This window comes from Hippocampus guttulatus, chromosome 3 (genome assembly GCF_054856545.1).
Source record: "Hippocampus guttulatus isolate MCC_2025c chromosome 3, RoL_Hgut_1.0, whole genome shotgun sequence".
NCBI lineage: Eukaryota > Metazoa > Chordata > Actinopteri > Syngnathiformes > Syngnathidae > Hippocampus > Hippocampus guttulatus.
This window is the reverse complement of record NC_141263.1, coordinates 15,025,465-15,042,532: the sequence shown is the minus strand read 5'-3', so window position 1 is coordinate 15,042,532 and position 17,068 is coordinate 15,025,465. Positions and strand designations below refer to the sequence as shown.

Below are 17,068 nucleotides of genomic sequence, written 5' to 3'. Positions count from 1 at the left end.
GAGCGTTATAGTTCAGTCTCTGCTTTATTGCTATGGTCATTTTTTTTTTTTTGCTGCTGTCTTCAATAAAAATTGACTCATTGTAGTAGTCTACAAATATATGCTGAGGAGGCACCACCAGAGCTGTTGTTCCAATTGATGTGGTTATTCAGGCATATGTTTTCATAGTCCCCTGCACTACTATTTTTACTCGGAAAGTGAGGTAGAATAGAGACACCCTGCAATGGAAAAGCGACATAATTCTATAATGTGATAGTTTTTTTCATACCCGTCAGCAGTTCAGAGATTCGATTTTATTGCCTCATTAAATGAATCATTTTCATAAGCTGTGGACACAATAGATCAGCGCATGGAAAAAAAAGAAAGTATATGCAGTATGACTGCACACATCTGGTCCGTGGTGCGACGCGAGGCCATTAAGAGAAATTAACCCTACAAGTGAGCAGAGAGTGGGGCATTTTCTGCGAATGGGCAAGTGGAATCTAGCTGGCAGGTCTGGCTCTGATTAGTGTGACATGATGAGGGTCATCCAGTGCTCTCCGTGGGAGGGCGAATTTGTCCAAACCTTCGATCTTTTCTTCCTTTCGATGAGCTCTGTCGGCTTTTACTCACCCTCTCTCCCTCCATCTGGAGTGGATGAATTCAGAAACCACATCACTGGTTTTTGGCCCCAAGTCTCTTTTGATCCTCCCACCGACTTGGCACACACACACACATAAGCTGTTCAACAGCGTGCCCATTGTACTCTCGTTTGCCCGCTTGCAGGTACAAATCTAAAGTAGAGCAGACTGTTTTTGGAGCATTGATTTGAATTTGTGCCTGTCACAGAATTTGGTCATTTGCCACAGTCATTTAAACTCTGCAAGTATGCGACTATCATTAAAGCTCCATTGGAGCCTGTGTTGATCTAAAAAGCAAATACTGCCGTTTGATGCTTGATGAGCTTGATTGCTTGCTTGTCATTAAGGTGGCTGCAGATACAGTAGTAGTATCATTTACAGTTAGATATCTTTAGGACAATTCATTATTAATATAAATTAATATCAACTGCAATTGGCTGGCAACCGGTTCAGGGTGTCCCCTGCCTACTGGCGGAAGACGGCTGGGATAGGCTCCAGCACCCCCCGCGACCCTTGTGAGGATAAGCGGATCGGAAAATGGATGGATGGAATTAATATCAAGGTTTGTGTGTGTGTATTTCGAATAACACACACATACACACACGCGATTCCCTAATTATTGAAACAGCAAGGTCAATTCCTTTGTTTATGTTGTACACTTGGGTTTCAGAACCAAAAAAAAAAAAAAGAGACAAAAGTTCAGAATTGCAGCTTTTATTGCATAGTATTTACATTTAGCTGTGTTAAACAACTCAATTCAGTTCTTGTTTATCGCGGGGGTTACGTTCCAAGAAGAACCCAGGATAGGCAAAATCTGTGAAGTAGTCAGCTTTATTTTTTACAATTATTATACAATAAAATACTGTACTATAGAATGAAATCAAAAATCACAATTCACTGTTAAAAAAAAAATTAAATGCATGTAAAAAAATTAAATGCATGTAAAAAAATGCGCGAAACAGCGACGCTGTGAAAGGTGAACTGCGTTATAGCAAGGTTTCACTGTACATGTTTTAACCCTGTAAACCGCACCATTAAAATTCTGCCACATTTTTCTCGTTGAAACACGCTCAAGGTTCAAACCTTTGCAAGAAAAACAATTATCAAGTATTATTATTATTATTATTAATTGTTTATTGTACAGGAGACATGGAATGGAGGAGATGGATTCAAACTGGTTTACAAGACCTTAGCCTCTCAAGATGCAGAATACAATACGGATTTGTATGCTGTAAAAAACAGAATGCAGAAATACACAGTACCGTAAAAATAGAGGAAATCAATTAGGGCACAATGCAGGTTGTAAGCTGTTAAAAAAAAAAGCATGCAAAAGTGCACTTTTAAAAAAATCTGCTAATAGTGAGGGACAACTGTGTAAGTACCGTATATTTACTGTATACATGCCACGTGTGTGTGTGTGTGTGTGTGTGTGTGTAGAGGAAGGGAAAGAGAAAGAGAGAGACTTGTGAAGTTTGCTGCCATGATTCAGCACTACAAAAATTGACCAAGCTACAGCTCATGTCTGGAAACTCGTGAGTCAAGTCATTTGTAAGATGACGTGCCGCTGCACTTGACTTGACCTCAGACATTGTATCAACAGCATGCATATAATGGGTTGCATGATTGCTGGCGAGTCGTCACATTGGCTGTGAGCAGTTAAATGTTCAGCACCTTACTTACTTGGTTGTGGACAGAAAATTAAATGACATCTCACAGTGCAGCACAGCACAGTCACAATATATTTTGGTCTGTTCCGTGTGCGGTTTGCATTGGGTCTTCAATTTGCCATCCTTGGACAATTTTCCAATGTATTTTGTTTTAAGAGGCTCAAAAATTGACCTTGATTTTATGAAGCTAGAAATTGACATAACACTTGCACTTGCACTGACTCCTCAATGGATTAATTTATCAGACAATAGCTTTTTTTACGAATAACATGTATGATGTGTTCATAGGTGTACGCCCCATCTCCAAACTCAGAGGACTTCAACAGAGACTCGCCCTCCTACTCTTCTCCTAAGCCCTCCAGCAATATGTTTGCAAGCACTTTCTTTGGTAAGTAAGGTTGTATTCCTCTTTGACCTCATCCATATCAGGACCTTTTATACACGTTAAAGATAAATTGGTTGTTTGTTTTACTTTTCTATGATCTCAGTTGTATTGAGAACCAGGATCATGTTTCATTCCCAAGAGTGAAAAATAAAACCCTGCTCCTTGGATAATCCCATGTTGAGGGTTTATGGCTCCCGCGGCTTTCTGTTGAGACTCAAAAATGCACCCTAATAAATGCATCCATATATTTTGTCATTAGATGGTACCCACAGTTCATCTGACCCTTGGAACTCAACCAATGGGATTAGTCAGCCTGGCTATGGAGGAATGCTTCCAGGGTCTTCATCTCACATGCCACAGTCAGGAAACTACAGCAGCCTGCACTCACATGACCGTCTGGTAAGCCAATCAGCGGGTGACAATCCTCTTCCCAAGTATTTGTGTGCAGTTCGACAGTATCATCTATTAGAATTTTGCAATATACTGGCAGGGTGCTTACTAAATTACAGGGAGACCTCGCCGTCAACTTTTGGGTTTTAATTGTATTTTGCTATCACAGCAAAGATATCTATAATTTTCAGATGCAAGCATGCAGATAATATTCTACCCACACATTTTTTCACAAGAAGCCCCCACAGTATGAAAATGTGCATGTTAAAAATGTTCTCTGGGCATTATCAGTGAGGATGTAACCGAAACTCTGTGTCACTTTTTGATCTCTTCTTGTCTGCTTAGGCCCGTCCACCCTTTCTTTAACGTTGCTCCACAGATACGAAGGATGAACATGATCTTCCAGAGTTTCAAAGTTGTGTTTTGTGATTTCCAGACCTACCCAGCACACTCCGCTTCCCCAGACGTCAATGCTAGTCTTCCTCCAATGTCCAGCTTCCACAGAAGCAGCACAACCACTTCACCATTTGTCTCTGCAACACATACCCCGTCGGTCAACAATGCAGATGGGGAGCTGGGTAAGTTCTCATGTGCTGCTCTTAATGCAAATACAGGGGCTTGTTTGAACATTCGTCGAGCTCACTCTCTCTTTCTCTGCGCGTTTGAAGCTGCCACAAATCGGGGGAACGCCACTGGAAGCTCACAGACTGGGGATGCACTCGGCAAGGCTTTAGCCTCGGTGAGCTGCAACCACACACCCGTGACGCATTGAACTGGACGCTTAGTTTGGCTATCCCATCGAATAAAATGATACTGGAATCTGCACTCTTTCCCTAAATGTAAAATTAATTGTGGGATTGTTTGGTCTCGATAATTTGTTTCAAAGCTGTGCTGTCTAATGTGTCAACATTCCGGTCCACTGTGATTGCCATTCCCCATCTCTGTCTGACACATGTGTGAATTAATGATTAAAAACATTATTAATAGAAGTAGTTCTGTTCATCATTTGAATGGCTAAATTTGTATAAAATTCATCTTCAGATACATTGTTCCAATTTCTGCGTTTTTCCCTATAATGGATTGAACCGTTGTCCTAAATTCCACTTTTCATGAAATAAGACCCACCATTTTTTTTTCATACACCTTACTCAAATTTGTGAAATAACACATTTGGATTTCGACAAACATTACAGACATCAGTGAAAAACTGGAGAAAAAAAATCTGAATGGAAAATGTGAGTTTAGCCATGGTAATAACAAATTAAGTCTTTTATATTTCTAGACTTAATTCTCTTAGCATGACAAAGCTGGAATGAAATGGACACGGTTGGACAGCGTGGGGTAGGTGCGTAGAGCGGGGGCACTGGGGAGTTTATAACTGCTGTGGCTCAACTCCACGGGCCGCCCTTTGTAGAGTTTTTGTCCGCCCCCCAAGCCCCCTTTTAAATTGGCCCTTCTCTGCCTGCGGGAGTGTGACTGATGAAGAGGCGGGGCTTCATTTGTTCCAGTAAAAGGAACCCTGTTTCACTTTGAATGCAGCGTCCTTGGCCATATATTGTTTGGTCAGAAGTCACGGTTATAAGCAACTTGCTTTTGTGAAACTGAGACATGTTTGGGGATTTGTGTTGAGTCTTGTTTGTATTTGACACAGTGATGACCGCATTATTAATCCGTCTTAGTTTTCCACTGAATTGCGTGCCTGAGAGTGTAGGGGAAAAAGAAGAACACAGTTCTTAGTGCTAGAAAAGCTTTAATAGCCATTCTGTCCATCCCTCCCTCCCCCTTTCCCTCCATGCTCAGTGCTACACTTGCCTGATACTCCAAGTTGATTGAAAACGTAAAGCCCAAAGATCGTGATTGAATAAGGAGATTATTAATGAGGACATTCTATCTTCTCCAGAGAAGTCAAACGGTTTCCCGCCAGCTCAATTTGATGATTACTGAGCAGCGAAATCTCTATCTATCTGCTGCTTTTTCCTGCTAATTAGTGAGGATCCATTTCGCGGGGCCCTTTCTCAGAGACATGTTCTATTACAGCACAATATCATCTGATTAAAAGGGAAAAATTGGGGAAGTGATTGTGCTTTAATCAACCATTTTGTCATGTCAAAAAAACGATGATTGCTCACTTTTAATTAAACTAGAGCTAATGTATGGAGCAACATATGATTGATTGTATCCACAGCAATATCGTCTGTGACATCTGATGCCGCATTCTTTCTGCTCTCATAGATTTACTCACCTGACCACACGAGCAGTAGTTTTCCCTCGGACCCGTCCACGCCTGTGGGTTCCCCTTCACCTCTCACAGCCACAGCAGGCGCTGGCTCAGCACTGACTGTGGTGACGGCTGCTGGCACCCCGTCTGGAAGACCAGGTAAAACCCAATTCTTTCAGTATGATCTCATGAACACAGTCTCGAGGCGCATTCTTGGTTGTGACTTCAATTACGGTAACCTTTTAAAGGCTCAAGTTACATATTCACTTCAATGGCACTGCACTTGTGCGCTTCTTTTTCCAAAACTGTCATTGGTTTGCAGTGCATCTGACTTAAAGGCATTCACATTTTAGAATTCCACTTTGTATGTTAACCTTTTTCACTCTGTATAGGATCTGTGAATTTCTTTCAATAAAATGGCACCATGAAGTGTGTATGTGAAGAACAGACTCATTTACCTGTTTTGGTTTTGGCAGAGAGACCAATTATTGAGTAGACAGAAATCAAATAAACATTAATTGAGAGGTAGCATACTTGACACCTCCACCCTGCGCTTACTGTACGTCAACTCTTGAGGGACAGCAAACTTGCTCCAAAGCTGCCTGGCCTCCACGTTTCATCCGTCGAAACCCTTAATAGAACGTGAAAAACTTGAGGAATCCCCTCAGAATGTGCTGGCATACATGGTAAACCGCTGACTAAAACCTTTTGAGCCTTTGAGTCGCCTCCGTTGAGTGGCCAGCAGGAACAAAACATAAATGCAGCCTTAACTCACAAGTTAGCTGTCGATGAGTGATTAACTTCTTTTAGCTGGGTTTAAAAGTTGCGTGCCATGGAAATATTTGTCAATTTTTATCAAATGTATGTGAATGAGTACAACAAAGAGAGGAGGGGGTATCCAGCAGATTTTGTGGCCAGCTGCTCCCAATCTGCACTCCTCGCTGGCACACCTCCTGCCGAAACATCATGCGATGCAACTTGTGCAGGTTGACAACAACGGCTCCTGGGCAGCTTAAATCAGTGCCTTACTTTCTGTGTCCACTCTCTATTATAGTCCTACAACCCACACAGCTTCTCGGTGTGGCAGAGGTACTCACATCTTTTCCTCAGAGCTTTCATGCTCATAATTCTATGGCTTGCTGACACGCATCTGCTCAGATCACATTTATTTATTTATTATGTTCTTTCTTTTGGGGGGTGGTGGGGGGTGGATTGAAATGTTAATGACGAGCCCCGGAACAACAATAGAAATATAAATGAATGAGGCCATGGCTTTTGAGCTGCTTAAGGATTTAAAAAGATTTGTTTGAAGTGGTTTTGAATTACATCGATGAAAAGCTTTTTGTTTCGTTTTTTTTTTCCTTTTCTTTCTTTTTTTTGACTAAGCAGAACATTGTGTAGCTTTTAAAAAAGTGGCTTGTGGATCGCTGTGTAGTTTGTCATACTAATCCTACATTTTTGGACGAAGATTTTATGTTACACTTTTATTATCTCCATTATTATTGATTTAACTCTACAACACTATTTGTAGCCCATGTATGATGTCATTTAAATGAGTGGCATGAAGCCTTGCAGCCATATTAAGACGCGAGAACCACTAATGTAGGGGGAAAAAAGGGGGGAGACGCCAAGTAGGAAACCCCAGTGTGTTTTTTTAATGGACAGTTGTTTCAAGTATGGTAATGGACTGGTGACAGCTGTCTTTACCTATGCTCCTCTCATCCTCAGCTGTTGCCCTGCCCTGTGGACAGCTGTTCCTCTAACACATACCCACACACATGCGCGCACACACAGAGCTGCAAAAAGTCTCTGCCGGTGGGTGAAACAACACAGCACCCTATGTTTGTTATTTGGATACACAAAAGTGTGTCCCCAAAAAGAATTCCAGTGGCATTAAATCCGAGTTGGAAAGTCAAATGCAGAGAGGTTTCCCCGCATTTTGTGAGGTTAGTAACAGACTGGTTTCGTGAAAAGGGAGACAAAATTTGGCTCGTGGTGCACATTAACTAAAACGCCATTCATCATTAGGGTTGCACCAAGATACAGAGCATTACTCATCAGATGTTTCTGCAATCAGCCCTGCTGTTTCTCTCTCTCTCGCCGTGTGTGTGTGTGTGTGTGTGTGTGTGTGTGTGTGTGTGTGTGTGTGTGTGTCTGTGTGTGTGTGTGTGTGTGTATAAATTTATAGCCATCAGGCAGTGGAGGCATGTGAAGTTCATGTCTTGCTCATCTGGCAGCAAGATGGAGCTAAACCCAAGTTCTTTTCATCTTTTTTTTTCTCGTGTCTGAAGTCTTTCATGCCAAGGGATGACAGAGAGTTACATATGAAGTGTGACATTCACTGAAACAATTGGAAGGAAAACAAGCTAAGCTTTTTTTGTGCTTGTTTCTTTTGTGGTATGGTTAATATCAAGTCTTCACTGTATGGCGCTGTTGTTTTAAGTCCCATTTATTTCAGAAAGTTTTTTTCCTTTATTGTCGGTTGTTATTCCCCATTTCAGTGTAAGCAGGAATAAGACATCAGTCTATTTAGAGGTGAAACCAATGCTTCACTTCCTCCATGTGAATCCACCCTCCAAAAAATATATATATCTGAAGTGTCCTGTAACATCATACTTACCATAATCTAAATGAATGACTTGGTTTGGCAATCCTCCACCAGACAGCACAGAACTGGAAAGTGCTCCAGGCATTTCTTGCAAATAACCTGGAAGAGTTGTCAAAGTCTATTATGGTTATGATTGTATGTTCCCTCTCGTTACAATACATATTCATCTTGGTTTAAGGAATAAGGAAAACCCTTCAGGGCCCTTAATAAGGAAAATGGAACATGGAATATCATCTATTGTAAACATTATTTACCTCTTTTTTTTTGCTACACAATGAAATGAATGAAGTTCATTAAATATGTAGTTGGTGCTTTCTAAATCATATTTAATTGAAAGAACCTAATATTAAATTCGTAAAATATGATTGAGACACAAAGAAAGACCAGTTTATTGTCACTGTTGGCTAGAAATCGTGTCTGAGTAAGTGGTTAATGTTTTTTGTTTTTTCCCCACAAAATCAATACCATTGCTCTGTCCCCACATTGACTGACTTATTTTTACTCACTATTAACCTATTTAAAGTCTTGAAAACACCTTGAGAAAAAGTCCATGAACTCCTTTGAGCACTTGAACTGAGAAGTGTCATAAAACTCTCTTTTCATGACTCTGCGGGATCAGTGCAGCATTATATCACCTCAAGACTGATCATCTGGATGTTTTTTTTAAACAATAAGTGAATATAGTTACGTTATTTGTATTTGAGTAAGCCTTTTTTGCTGGTAACTCAAGCAAGTGATGCTTTTTTTCACCCCCAGAAAAGTCATGATTTTGGAGATGTTAGCATTCTGCCTAGCAGCAACGTTATGCAAGAGCATCAACTTTTATTGAGCCTTCATACTTGACACATTGCTTTTATTACATACCCAGATTAAGACCATTTGTCAAATGGAAAATTTACATCTAAACTCTCAGATTTGCTTCAGGTGGTTGGAAGGAATGGTGTTACAAATCAGATTTGTCACTGCTCATATTATTTTTCTTCCTTGTCGAAACAAGCCAGAGATCCAGGATATGGAAATGGGGGCGTAAGACAAACTCCCGGCCAGCTCGCGTGTCAGTATGCTGCTCAGATGTCAGGAAATGATGTAATCTCATCCTTAATGATAAAAATATATCCTGACGCCAGTAAATTGGCATGTCAGTGTGTTATGACGGTTAGCTGTTGTTGGTGTCTGGAGTCAGTGAAGCAAGACGCAGCCATCAGCCATGTTGATATTAAATGGAAGCAGCATCAATTGTCAACTTACCTACAGTGAACCTTTGTCTCTTTGCTTAGGGACCAACCAGTGGCCGCGTCCTAGTGGACAAACCGCTTCTTCTCCAAATTATGAGAACTCACTTCACTCATTGGTAAGCTTTCTTCCTTTCTTCATCCTATATGGATGCTCACTTTGGTTGTGTTATCATGACAATGAGATTTCCACAAATGTTTGCGGAGGATTAAGTGGAAGGTCAAGGATAACTGAACAATACCTGTCCCTTAGGACTTGCCATCTGTCTCCTGCTCCAGGATTGACACTTGGGGGGGAAGGGTTTAGTTCAAGAGGCTGCCAGCAGCTGTATGCAGAGCCCCTTATCCGGGATTCCTTTACTGCCTTGCTGCAGATTTCATTTCACCCGTACACATATTGCTTCAATCTATGCAAAATAAAAGAGCAGGTCAGATTTTCCAAGTAGCCAAAGTTATAAATTCCCGTGGAATTTGGAAAGCCCCATGACTTCTAGAATCGGGGCTGAGCAACTGTCTAAACATCCCACTTGAGGAATTCATTCCCGATGAAATGACAAATAGCTAATGGATTGAGACACTCTCGGTCATTTTACAATGAAAGGACTTTGCTGTAAGCCAGCAAGTTTCCACTTGCGCCACATGACTTGGAACTCTCTCTCTCTCTCTCTCTCTCTCTCTCTCTCTCTCTCTCTCTCTCTCTCTCTCTCTCTCTCTCTCTCTCTCTATATGTGTGTATATATATATATATGTGTGTGTGTATATATATATATATATATATATATATATATATATGTGTGTGTGTGTGTGTGTATATATATATATATATAAAAAAAGCATATGATGCAAAAGTTTGTATGTATTAGAGACATTGCAGCTTTTTCATTCCAGCAGTAGCCAATGAATGTTTACTAGCTTTGGCCTGCCACACACCAAGAAACACTGTGGCTGAACGCAACTGAAATGGACCATCACAAAAAAAAATAATAATAATACAGTTGGCTACTCTACGCTGTACCCCAAGCGATTCAGCACCACACATCGACTGGCATTGTGCAATGGAAAAACTGTTTGCCTGTATCGTGTTTTGAGGCTATTTATTTTTATTCAACCACAAAAACGTACTGCGATTGTCAAGGATCACCGCAAAGAGAGGAATTGAGGGTGGCAATAAAGCAGTGTGGAGATATTGGCAATGATCGAAATTTTATTTGTGTTTATTTATTCTTTGTGAAAGTTCATGTGCGTTTTTGATTGGCTGTTCCATCTGTAACGTTGTAATCTTGCCACACCGTTAACCAGCAATTTTTAATCGCAATGAAACCAGTGGCCCGCCAATGTCATTGTAAGGCACACAACAAAACTTTCATCCTTACAAAGTGATTGGTCAGCAGATGTATATCTGTTTGCAAATTTTGTTTCTTCTTAAAGAATAATCTCTCTCTCTCAATGTATTTCTGATCTTTCTTAATCCTCTTCTTATTTTTTTGGGGACTTGGGCAGAAAAACAGAGTTCATCAGCAGTTACATGAGCATCTTCAGGATGCCATGTCTTTCTTAAAGGACGTCTGCGAGGTACTTTAGATTGAGCTGGTAATCTGTAATGTGTTTCATAAATCATCGTCCATTGTTTTGGGTTGCTCTTCTGACCTTGACATGCAATCGTTATTTTTATTTTTTCAATCAGCTTTTGTTGCCATTGTTAAATTATCTTATTAGCTTGCCACAATCTGCTTGAGTGCAGATGTTAATCCACTCCATTCACTTCCACACAAGCAAGTATATTTGTTGATGTTTGGGGCTCTTGTGCGCATTTGAATTTTCTTTTATCTTCACTTTTCAAGTCCACGCCATCCAATCAGTGTTTTCAATTTTTGGCCCTAATATGCTTATACTAAGCTGCTCTGTCGTTCTTTTCTCGCTCCTCTCCCTCCCCCTGACCTTCCACGCTACAATCCCTCTGCGCCCCTCAGTCGCGAATGGAGGATCGTCTTGACCGACTGGATGATGCAATCCTTGTTCTGAGGAACCACGCAGTGGGCTCCACTGCCAGTCTACCCAGCGACATCCACAGTCTGCTGGGACAGGCACAAAATGGGCAACTGGCAGCCATTGGAGCAAGTTTCCCTGCCTCAGCGTTGACTCCCAGTCGGACAACAACAATGGTATGAAGCCCATTTTCATTTTTCTGTCTCCCTAATTAAGATATTGTGTTTGAAATACTTCTGGGAAAATAAACTTCTTTTTTTTTTTTACATCTCACTACTGCCACCTGTTCAGAAATAATTCATCATCATGTGACAAAAGCACATATCCCACACAGAGTTGGTACACTGACATATTTTCCATAAGTGTAATCACTGGATGCTGATTCAACCCCATTTGACTTAACTGCATATACTCACTAGAGTGAAACACAAATTTGAAAAATATATGTGATTTCTTGTCTGAATTCAAGAGATTTTTATTATCTTTGCAATACAAATGAAAGGGAGACAGTCCAGCTTACTGTAGGACATAACCCCCAAATAGCTTCAGCTTTAATAAAATCTCTGCTGTAAAAATGGAAGATTTCAAAATTATTTTTCTCCCCAGCATAATAATGATTATTGTATGTACCACTGAACACAATTTTCTCCTTTACTTTCCTTTATATCCAGTTAAGTGATCCAAAATGTTTGCGGAGTATTCAATTTGTATTTGTTAAATGGGTATCTTCTGGCTGCAAATGACATACGTGAAATAGCAAAATATTGTAAGAGATTGTGTTAAGGGATGTTCATGACTAATATCTCCCATTGTGAATGTTTCTTACAGTTTCAAAATTATTAGCATCTGACCACACTGTCCAAACACAATCCTCTGTGCCATTCTCAAGGATCCTAGTTACTTCTACTAGGGATGCATCGAATATGGGTACAAACACATACAATTGAGTATTCACCAATGCAAAGTACTGATAGTTGATGAATAAAGACATCTTGTATTGTGGTACGAATGTTTTAGAAAAAAAATCAAGTATTGTTGAAAAACACACACACACACACACACACAATATTGCGGAACATGGCATCAGCTTTGCTCAAATATAATACAGATGCAGCTTGTCATTCCTGACATTTTAACATCCAACTTGATGTTTAATAATTGTTATCATGCATGTTAAACTTAAGGTAACGCATCACGACTGACATGGCTCCTACTGTACCTGCTTGAAAGGTATTGTAGTATCGGAGCATTTTTGTTGATTACTGAAAGGACTATAGTTCAGATGTACAATATCCCCAACTTCCGCCAATATTAAGAACACTGTATTGAGAAACAATAGAAATAATTGGCATCGTCGACAAAATGCAGAATTGGGCATGGCCAAGTTTTTAATACATTGATACCTTACTGTACTAATTTGGTCTTTTCAAACTGTTTGCACAGCCCATACATGAAATGTCTAGGTTCTCAATGGATTTTATTGTGTTTGTTATCAAGCACCATGCTGTGGCAGTAATGTTTAAGCGACTGTGACTGCCAGATAGAACATGCTGTGTTTGCACGAACATAGGTCTTCCTGTGTGGGGAGAGCTCCCCTCAAACAGGCTCACCAGCCTCAACATAGCCACAGGCTTTTAGTCTGGATGACAGCCGCCCACCCACCCCCTCCACCCGCCCTCCCTTTTTGTACCCCTTTTCTTCGCTTCTTTTTAACAAGCAAGGAAATCTGAATAGTTGGGAACGTGTGTCTGCACCCCGTGCCTCCTCAGCTGTATGATAATCAGGCCCAGCCATGAAAATGGCAGCCTTCTTTTCTTGCCAGAACCCCAGCTTTTCCCTCCTCCTCCTCCTGCGCACAAAGACTTGTTAGGGCACCTGTTGAGAGCACAGCAACGATTAGTGTAGCACTGAAGAAAGGGATGGTTTTGGAGTAAAGGGGGTAACAGAGGCCAACAGTGACAGGGGATTACATAAATAAACATTTGGTGAGGGGGAATGCAGGGAGATACCCTCCAGCCTCAGTGACACTTTCCCCGTCTTCTCTTGGAAGTAGAAAGAGAACTGAATTAACTTTGGAGGGGGGGGGGCATGTGCTGAACATCTTGAAAGAATGTGGATTGTGGTTGTACGTGCTGGTTGTTGACTATTTGCCACTCATGAATGTGTACATAATGAGAGTGTTATGTCGCAACCGGGGATTTAGACTACTTTGACGTCTTTTGAAAGTGAACACCAAAGAAATCTAAAAATAGTCTCCTTTTAGACATGAAAAAGAGTCTTAGTTGTGGTTAAAGACAGCCATGAGTAAACTCTGTCTCTTATTAGATCCCCAAGTTGTCCTGTGATGTACAAAGTTGAAACGATGCCCCCCCCCAAGAAATTAATGTGTGTTTAAAAGCAGCATTGATTCGATTCATCACTGAAGCCCTTTTTTCCACAGTATTTTTATTTTTTTTTGCACACCTTGTACCAAGCACTTGCTTGAAAGTCTTCCAGCAAATCTAACCATTCTCTCTCTCTGTTTGGTCTTGTATTGTTGATTCATTTGCAGAGGATGTCAACTTCCCGTCTTGACAATGTATCTCCTGTTTTTGTTACAGGTTTCTTCCCATGCTGACGACACAGCAAGTCTGAATAGCCACGGAGGCCTACCGAGCACTGGCTCCACATCCAGCACAGAGCTCAACCATCAAATGGAAGCATTCAGAGGTCCGATGGGCCCCATACTTGCTCCTGACTCATTTTATGGCCGATAGGCAGCTCACCTTAACTTACCTTGTTCTCGCCTCCCGCTCCTTTTCCAGGCTTGGCTGGTCAGGTGGCCGCCACCTTGGCGCTGAAAGTGGAGAAGCAGGACAAGGATGACATGAATGACTCGCTCTCAGGCGATGACAAGTCGGATGATGAGAGCGACAGCCTGAAAACACCGCGCGCTGGCACACGCACAAGGTAAGTCCACATATTTTCGCTGAACAGAAAGTAATAGCTACCTATCTGTAAAAAAAAAAAAAGAAAAAAATGTGATTTAATTTTGAATCGTTTAATGATTCATTTATGAGCTATCCATTCGTTCTATCGATTCATTCTCTAAACCGTTTATCCTGTTCAGGATCTATCCATCCTCACTTCAGACAAAATGCAGAGTATACCCTGCACTGGTCGCCGGTCAATCACAGAGCTCATATAGAGACAGACAACAATACACATTCAAATAATCTGTGCTTCAAACTAGCACAGCGCCCCACATGACGCTATCAGCTAATCAAATTGCATATTCCCATAGAACAGTTCTTGCCCAGTTTTTCCATATGACTTTGTTGCTAAATTTATGAACTTTTTCACACCCAAGAAGGGATTTATTTTTATCCAAAGAATACATTTCGGTTAAATAGTGTTGCTCTAGCGTTGTATACCAAGTGTGAGGTTTTTCTCCCCCTCTCTGTCTCCTCTATTGAGTGACAGAGAGCTGTCGTGGGCGTGCCGTCACCTTTAGCTGTACTCTTTGAGATTAAATCCATCTCTGTTTTTCAGTTAAACCACAGCGTTCACGATAACGGCTTCGAGATGGGGATGGGTAACAGGTAGTTCGTACACTCAGTATTTTGCACTTGCCCCATTGGCAGACAGCAGAGACAGAAAATATGTAAATGAGAAAAACTGAACTAGGAATTTAGCTGTATTAAAATATTGTGTATGTGCATGGATTTCATAGCTCAGAATTTTCATGCAGTTCTTAGCCCCTGGGCTATGGCGGTGCCATGGATACTATCATGGGGTTTGGCCTTTCTCCAACCCATCAGCAGTTCGTTCGTCAATCAGATGATGATTGATTTTTGTAGCAATTAAGTTAATTTTGATATCACCATCCAAGTGAAATCTTATATTAGTGTTGTGATGTTCATTAATGAGTCGTCCTTTTGAATGGCTCTTTTGGGGTGAACGATGAGAGTCTTTTTTTGCAGCAAATTTGGGATGGTCTTTGGTAACATTGAAACAATCTGGTTAAATATACAAAATATAAGGCACAAGTGTCGAAAATTACTTTTCTGCAAAGTTTGGGGTGGAATTTATGAGTGTCGATTGTGATAACTGTAGCATATCGGAGCAGATGAAAAAGTCCTGGAAAAGTCACACAAAAAACGGGAAATGTCCTGGAAAATAACTTCAAGAAAAGAGTGGAAACCTCACTTCCTTTTCAAAAGTGTTTTCATGTACCCGACAGTCTGACCGAGGACGAAGACCTGAACCCTGAGCAGAAAGCGGAGCGAGAGCGAGAGCGGAGAATGGCCAACAACGCCCGGGAACGCTTGCGGGTGCGGGACATCAACGAGGCCTTCAAGGAGCTGGGCCGCATGTGCCAGCTGCACCTGAAGAGCGAGAAGCCTCAGACCAAGCTGCTCATCCTCCATCAGGCCGTGGCGGTCATCCTCAGTTTGGAGCAACAAGTCAGAGGTCTTTACTAGTTGAAATTCACTTGTTCAAATATGAATTCTTGCCTTGTTTAACTTTGACATTAATATTTATTATTAGTGCAATAATGTCAGAGGTATTTTTATAGTCCTTAATCACAAAGGAGTCTCAAAGGACGTCTCAAAGAAGTCTAAAAAAATAAGATATTTTTCTGCCTTTTGATAATAAATAAACCGGAAGTACTGTAAGTTGTTTTTTTCCCCCCTTCATCTGTGCTGCTCGCCGCGGCTTTGTCCGAAATGAAATCAAATGACATTGTCTTATTCTTTTGACTGTTTGGCCCTATAGAGCGGAATCTAAACCCCAAAGCAGCCTGCCTTAAGAGAAGAGAGGAGGAAAAAGTGTCGGGCGGTTCCGGTGATGGTCAACAAGGTCACACGGGGGTCCACCCAAGCTTGACTGACACATCCAACCCCATGGGCCACCTCTGAGGCCCGGACAGGTACACGAAACTCTGCAGCCAACTCGTCTTTTCATGATCTACTGACAAAATGTCAAGGTCCCTCTCTCATCTCTTTGTCACCAACAGTCCAAAAGCCAAACTTAGTGTGTTTTATCTCATATAAAACGGAAGCAAAACATAACAACGGCCCTTCACATTGGACAAGCTACAGTAGGACTAGGTAACGTTGGGGCCGCTCTGTTTGATAAATCACGAAATGAATCAACAATTGAACATCTTGCCAGTTCATTCCCATGTGATCAAGTTCCTGATTGAACCTCTCGAGAGGTGGCGCACGACCAATCAGTTCATAAATGTTTCTGATCTGAAAATACAGATTACGGTGGATAGAGAAAATGAACACACCCCTGTTTGAGATGTGAAACAAATGACTCCAATCATATTTTTGAAACTTTTGCCACCTTTAATCTGCTCATCTATCTATTTATCTATCTATTTATCTATCTATCTATCTATCTATCTATCTATCTATCTATCTATCTATCTATCTATCTATCTATCTATCTATCTATCTATCTGTCTATCGGGCACTTACGGTCACCCAACGCCACCTCGGTCTCACAATATTGTTTGTAGACATACTCGAACTGCGAGTGCGCATCAGAAATTCCTGCTGTTGGGCAGCGCCTTGGGCGTTCAGCAGGGATGATTATAGAAGTATCTTTCTATGTAGCTATCTATCTAGCTAGCTATGGCTCGAACTCTCAATCAGTCATATCTACAATGTCCATCTCTTTCGGTTTCTATATACTGTATTTCTCTAGCTTTCTCTGTCTAGCTCTTTACCTCTCTATCACTTCGCTCCGTCTCTCATGTTATCTATCAGTATCTACTTACTTTGTGAAACTAGCTCTCCAGCTCTCTCTATGTCTATCACGCTCTCTATTTCTCTCTGTTTTTCAGCACCAGTCCTTGGGCTATGTGGCCAAAGCATTGAACCAGTGTGTGTGGTCACTCTCTGTATCAACTACAAATGTGTTTCGCATGTTGTTTGATGTCATAGCACCACCTCTTGATACGATTTGTCTT

The 17,068-nt window shown here is 41.1% G+C and overlaps 1 protein-coding gene and 1 long non-coding RNA gene across 5 annotated transcripts in view; one reads left to right on the top strand and one right to left on the bottom strand.

The window, feature by feature from the left end:
- The window catches only part of tcf12 (transcription factor 12), a 69,037-nt gene that overhangs the window by 48,568 nt on the left and 3,401 nt on the right, over positions 1 to 17,068 (top strand). The window contains exons 9-20 of one of the 4 annotated variants that reach the window (XR_015100443.1): positions 2,576 to 2,675; positions 2,932 to 3,071; positions 3,499 to 3,640; positions 3,731 to 3,801; positions 5,295 to 5,439; positions 9,166 to 9,239; positions 11,091 to 11,282; positions 13,707 to 13,815; positions 13,911 to 14,055; positions 15,329 to 15,558; positions 15,865 to 16,018; positions 16,943 to 16,982. Coding sequence is in view for 2 of the 4 variants with exons in the window: in XM_086106984.1 (XP_085963110.1) it covers positions 2,576 to 2,675; positions 2,932 to 3,071; positions 3,499 to 3,640; positions 3,731 to 3,801; positions 5,295 to 5,439; positions 9,166 to 9,239; positions 10,621 to 10,692; positions 11,091 to 11,282; positions 13,707 to 13,815; positions 13,911 to 14,055; positions 15,329 to 15,558; positions 15,865 to 16,007 (1,563 nt within the window). In the remaining 2 variants the exon portion in view is untranslated. Of the gene's footprint in view, positions 1 to 2,575; positions 2,676 to 2,931; positions 3,072 to 3,498; positions 3,641 to 3,730; positions 3,802 to 5,294; positions 5,440 to 9,165; positions 9,240 to 10,620; positions 10,693 to 11,090; positions 11,283 to 13,706; positions 13,816 to 13,910; positions 14,056 to 15,328; positions 15,559 to 15,864; positions 16,019 to 16,105; positions 16,200 to 16,942; positions 16,983 to 17,068 lie in introns of all 4 variants that reach the window. The other 3 variants (XR_015100442.1, XM_086106984.1, XM_086106983.1) reach the window with 3 other exon arrangements.
- On the bottom strand, positions 3,506 to 7,979 carry LOC147207602 (uncharacterized). The gene is made up of 3 exons (XR_015100444.1): positions 7,901 to 7,979; positions 5,305 to 5,427; positions 3,506 to 3,595 (listed from the first exon to the last, which is right to left on the bottom strand). It is a non-coding gene; the product is annotated as an uncharacterized LOC147207602 (long non-coding RNA).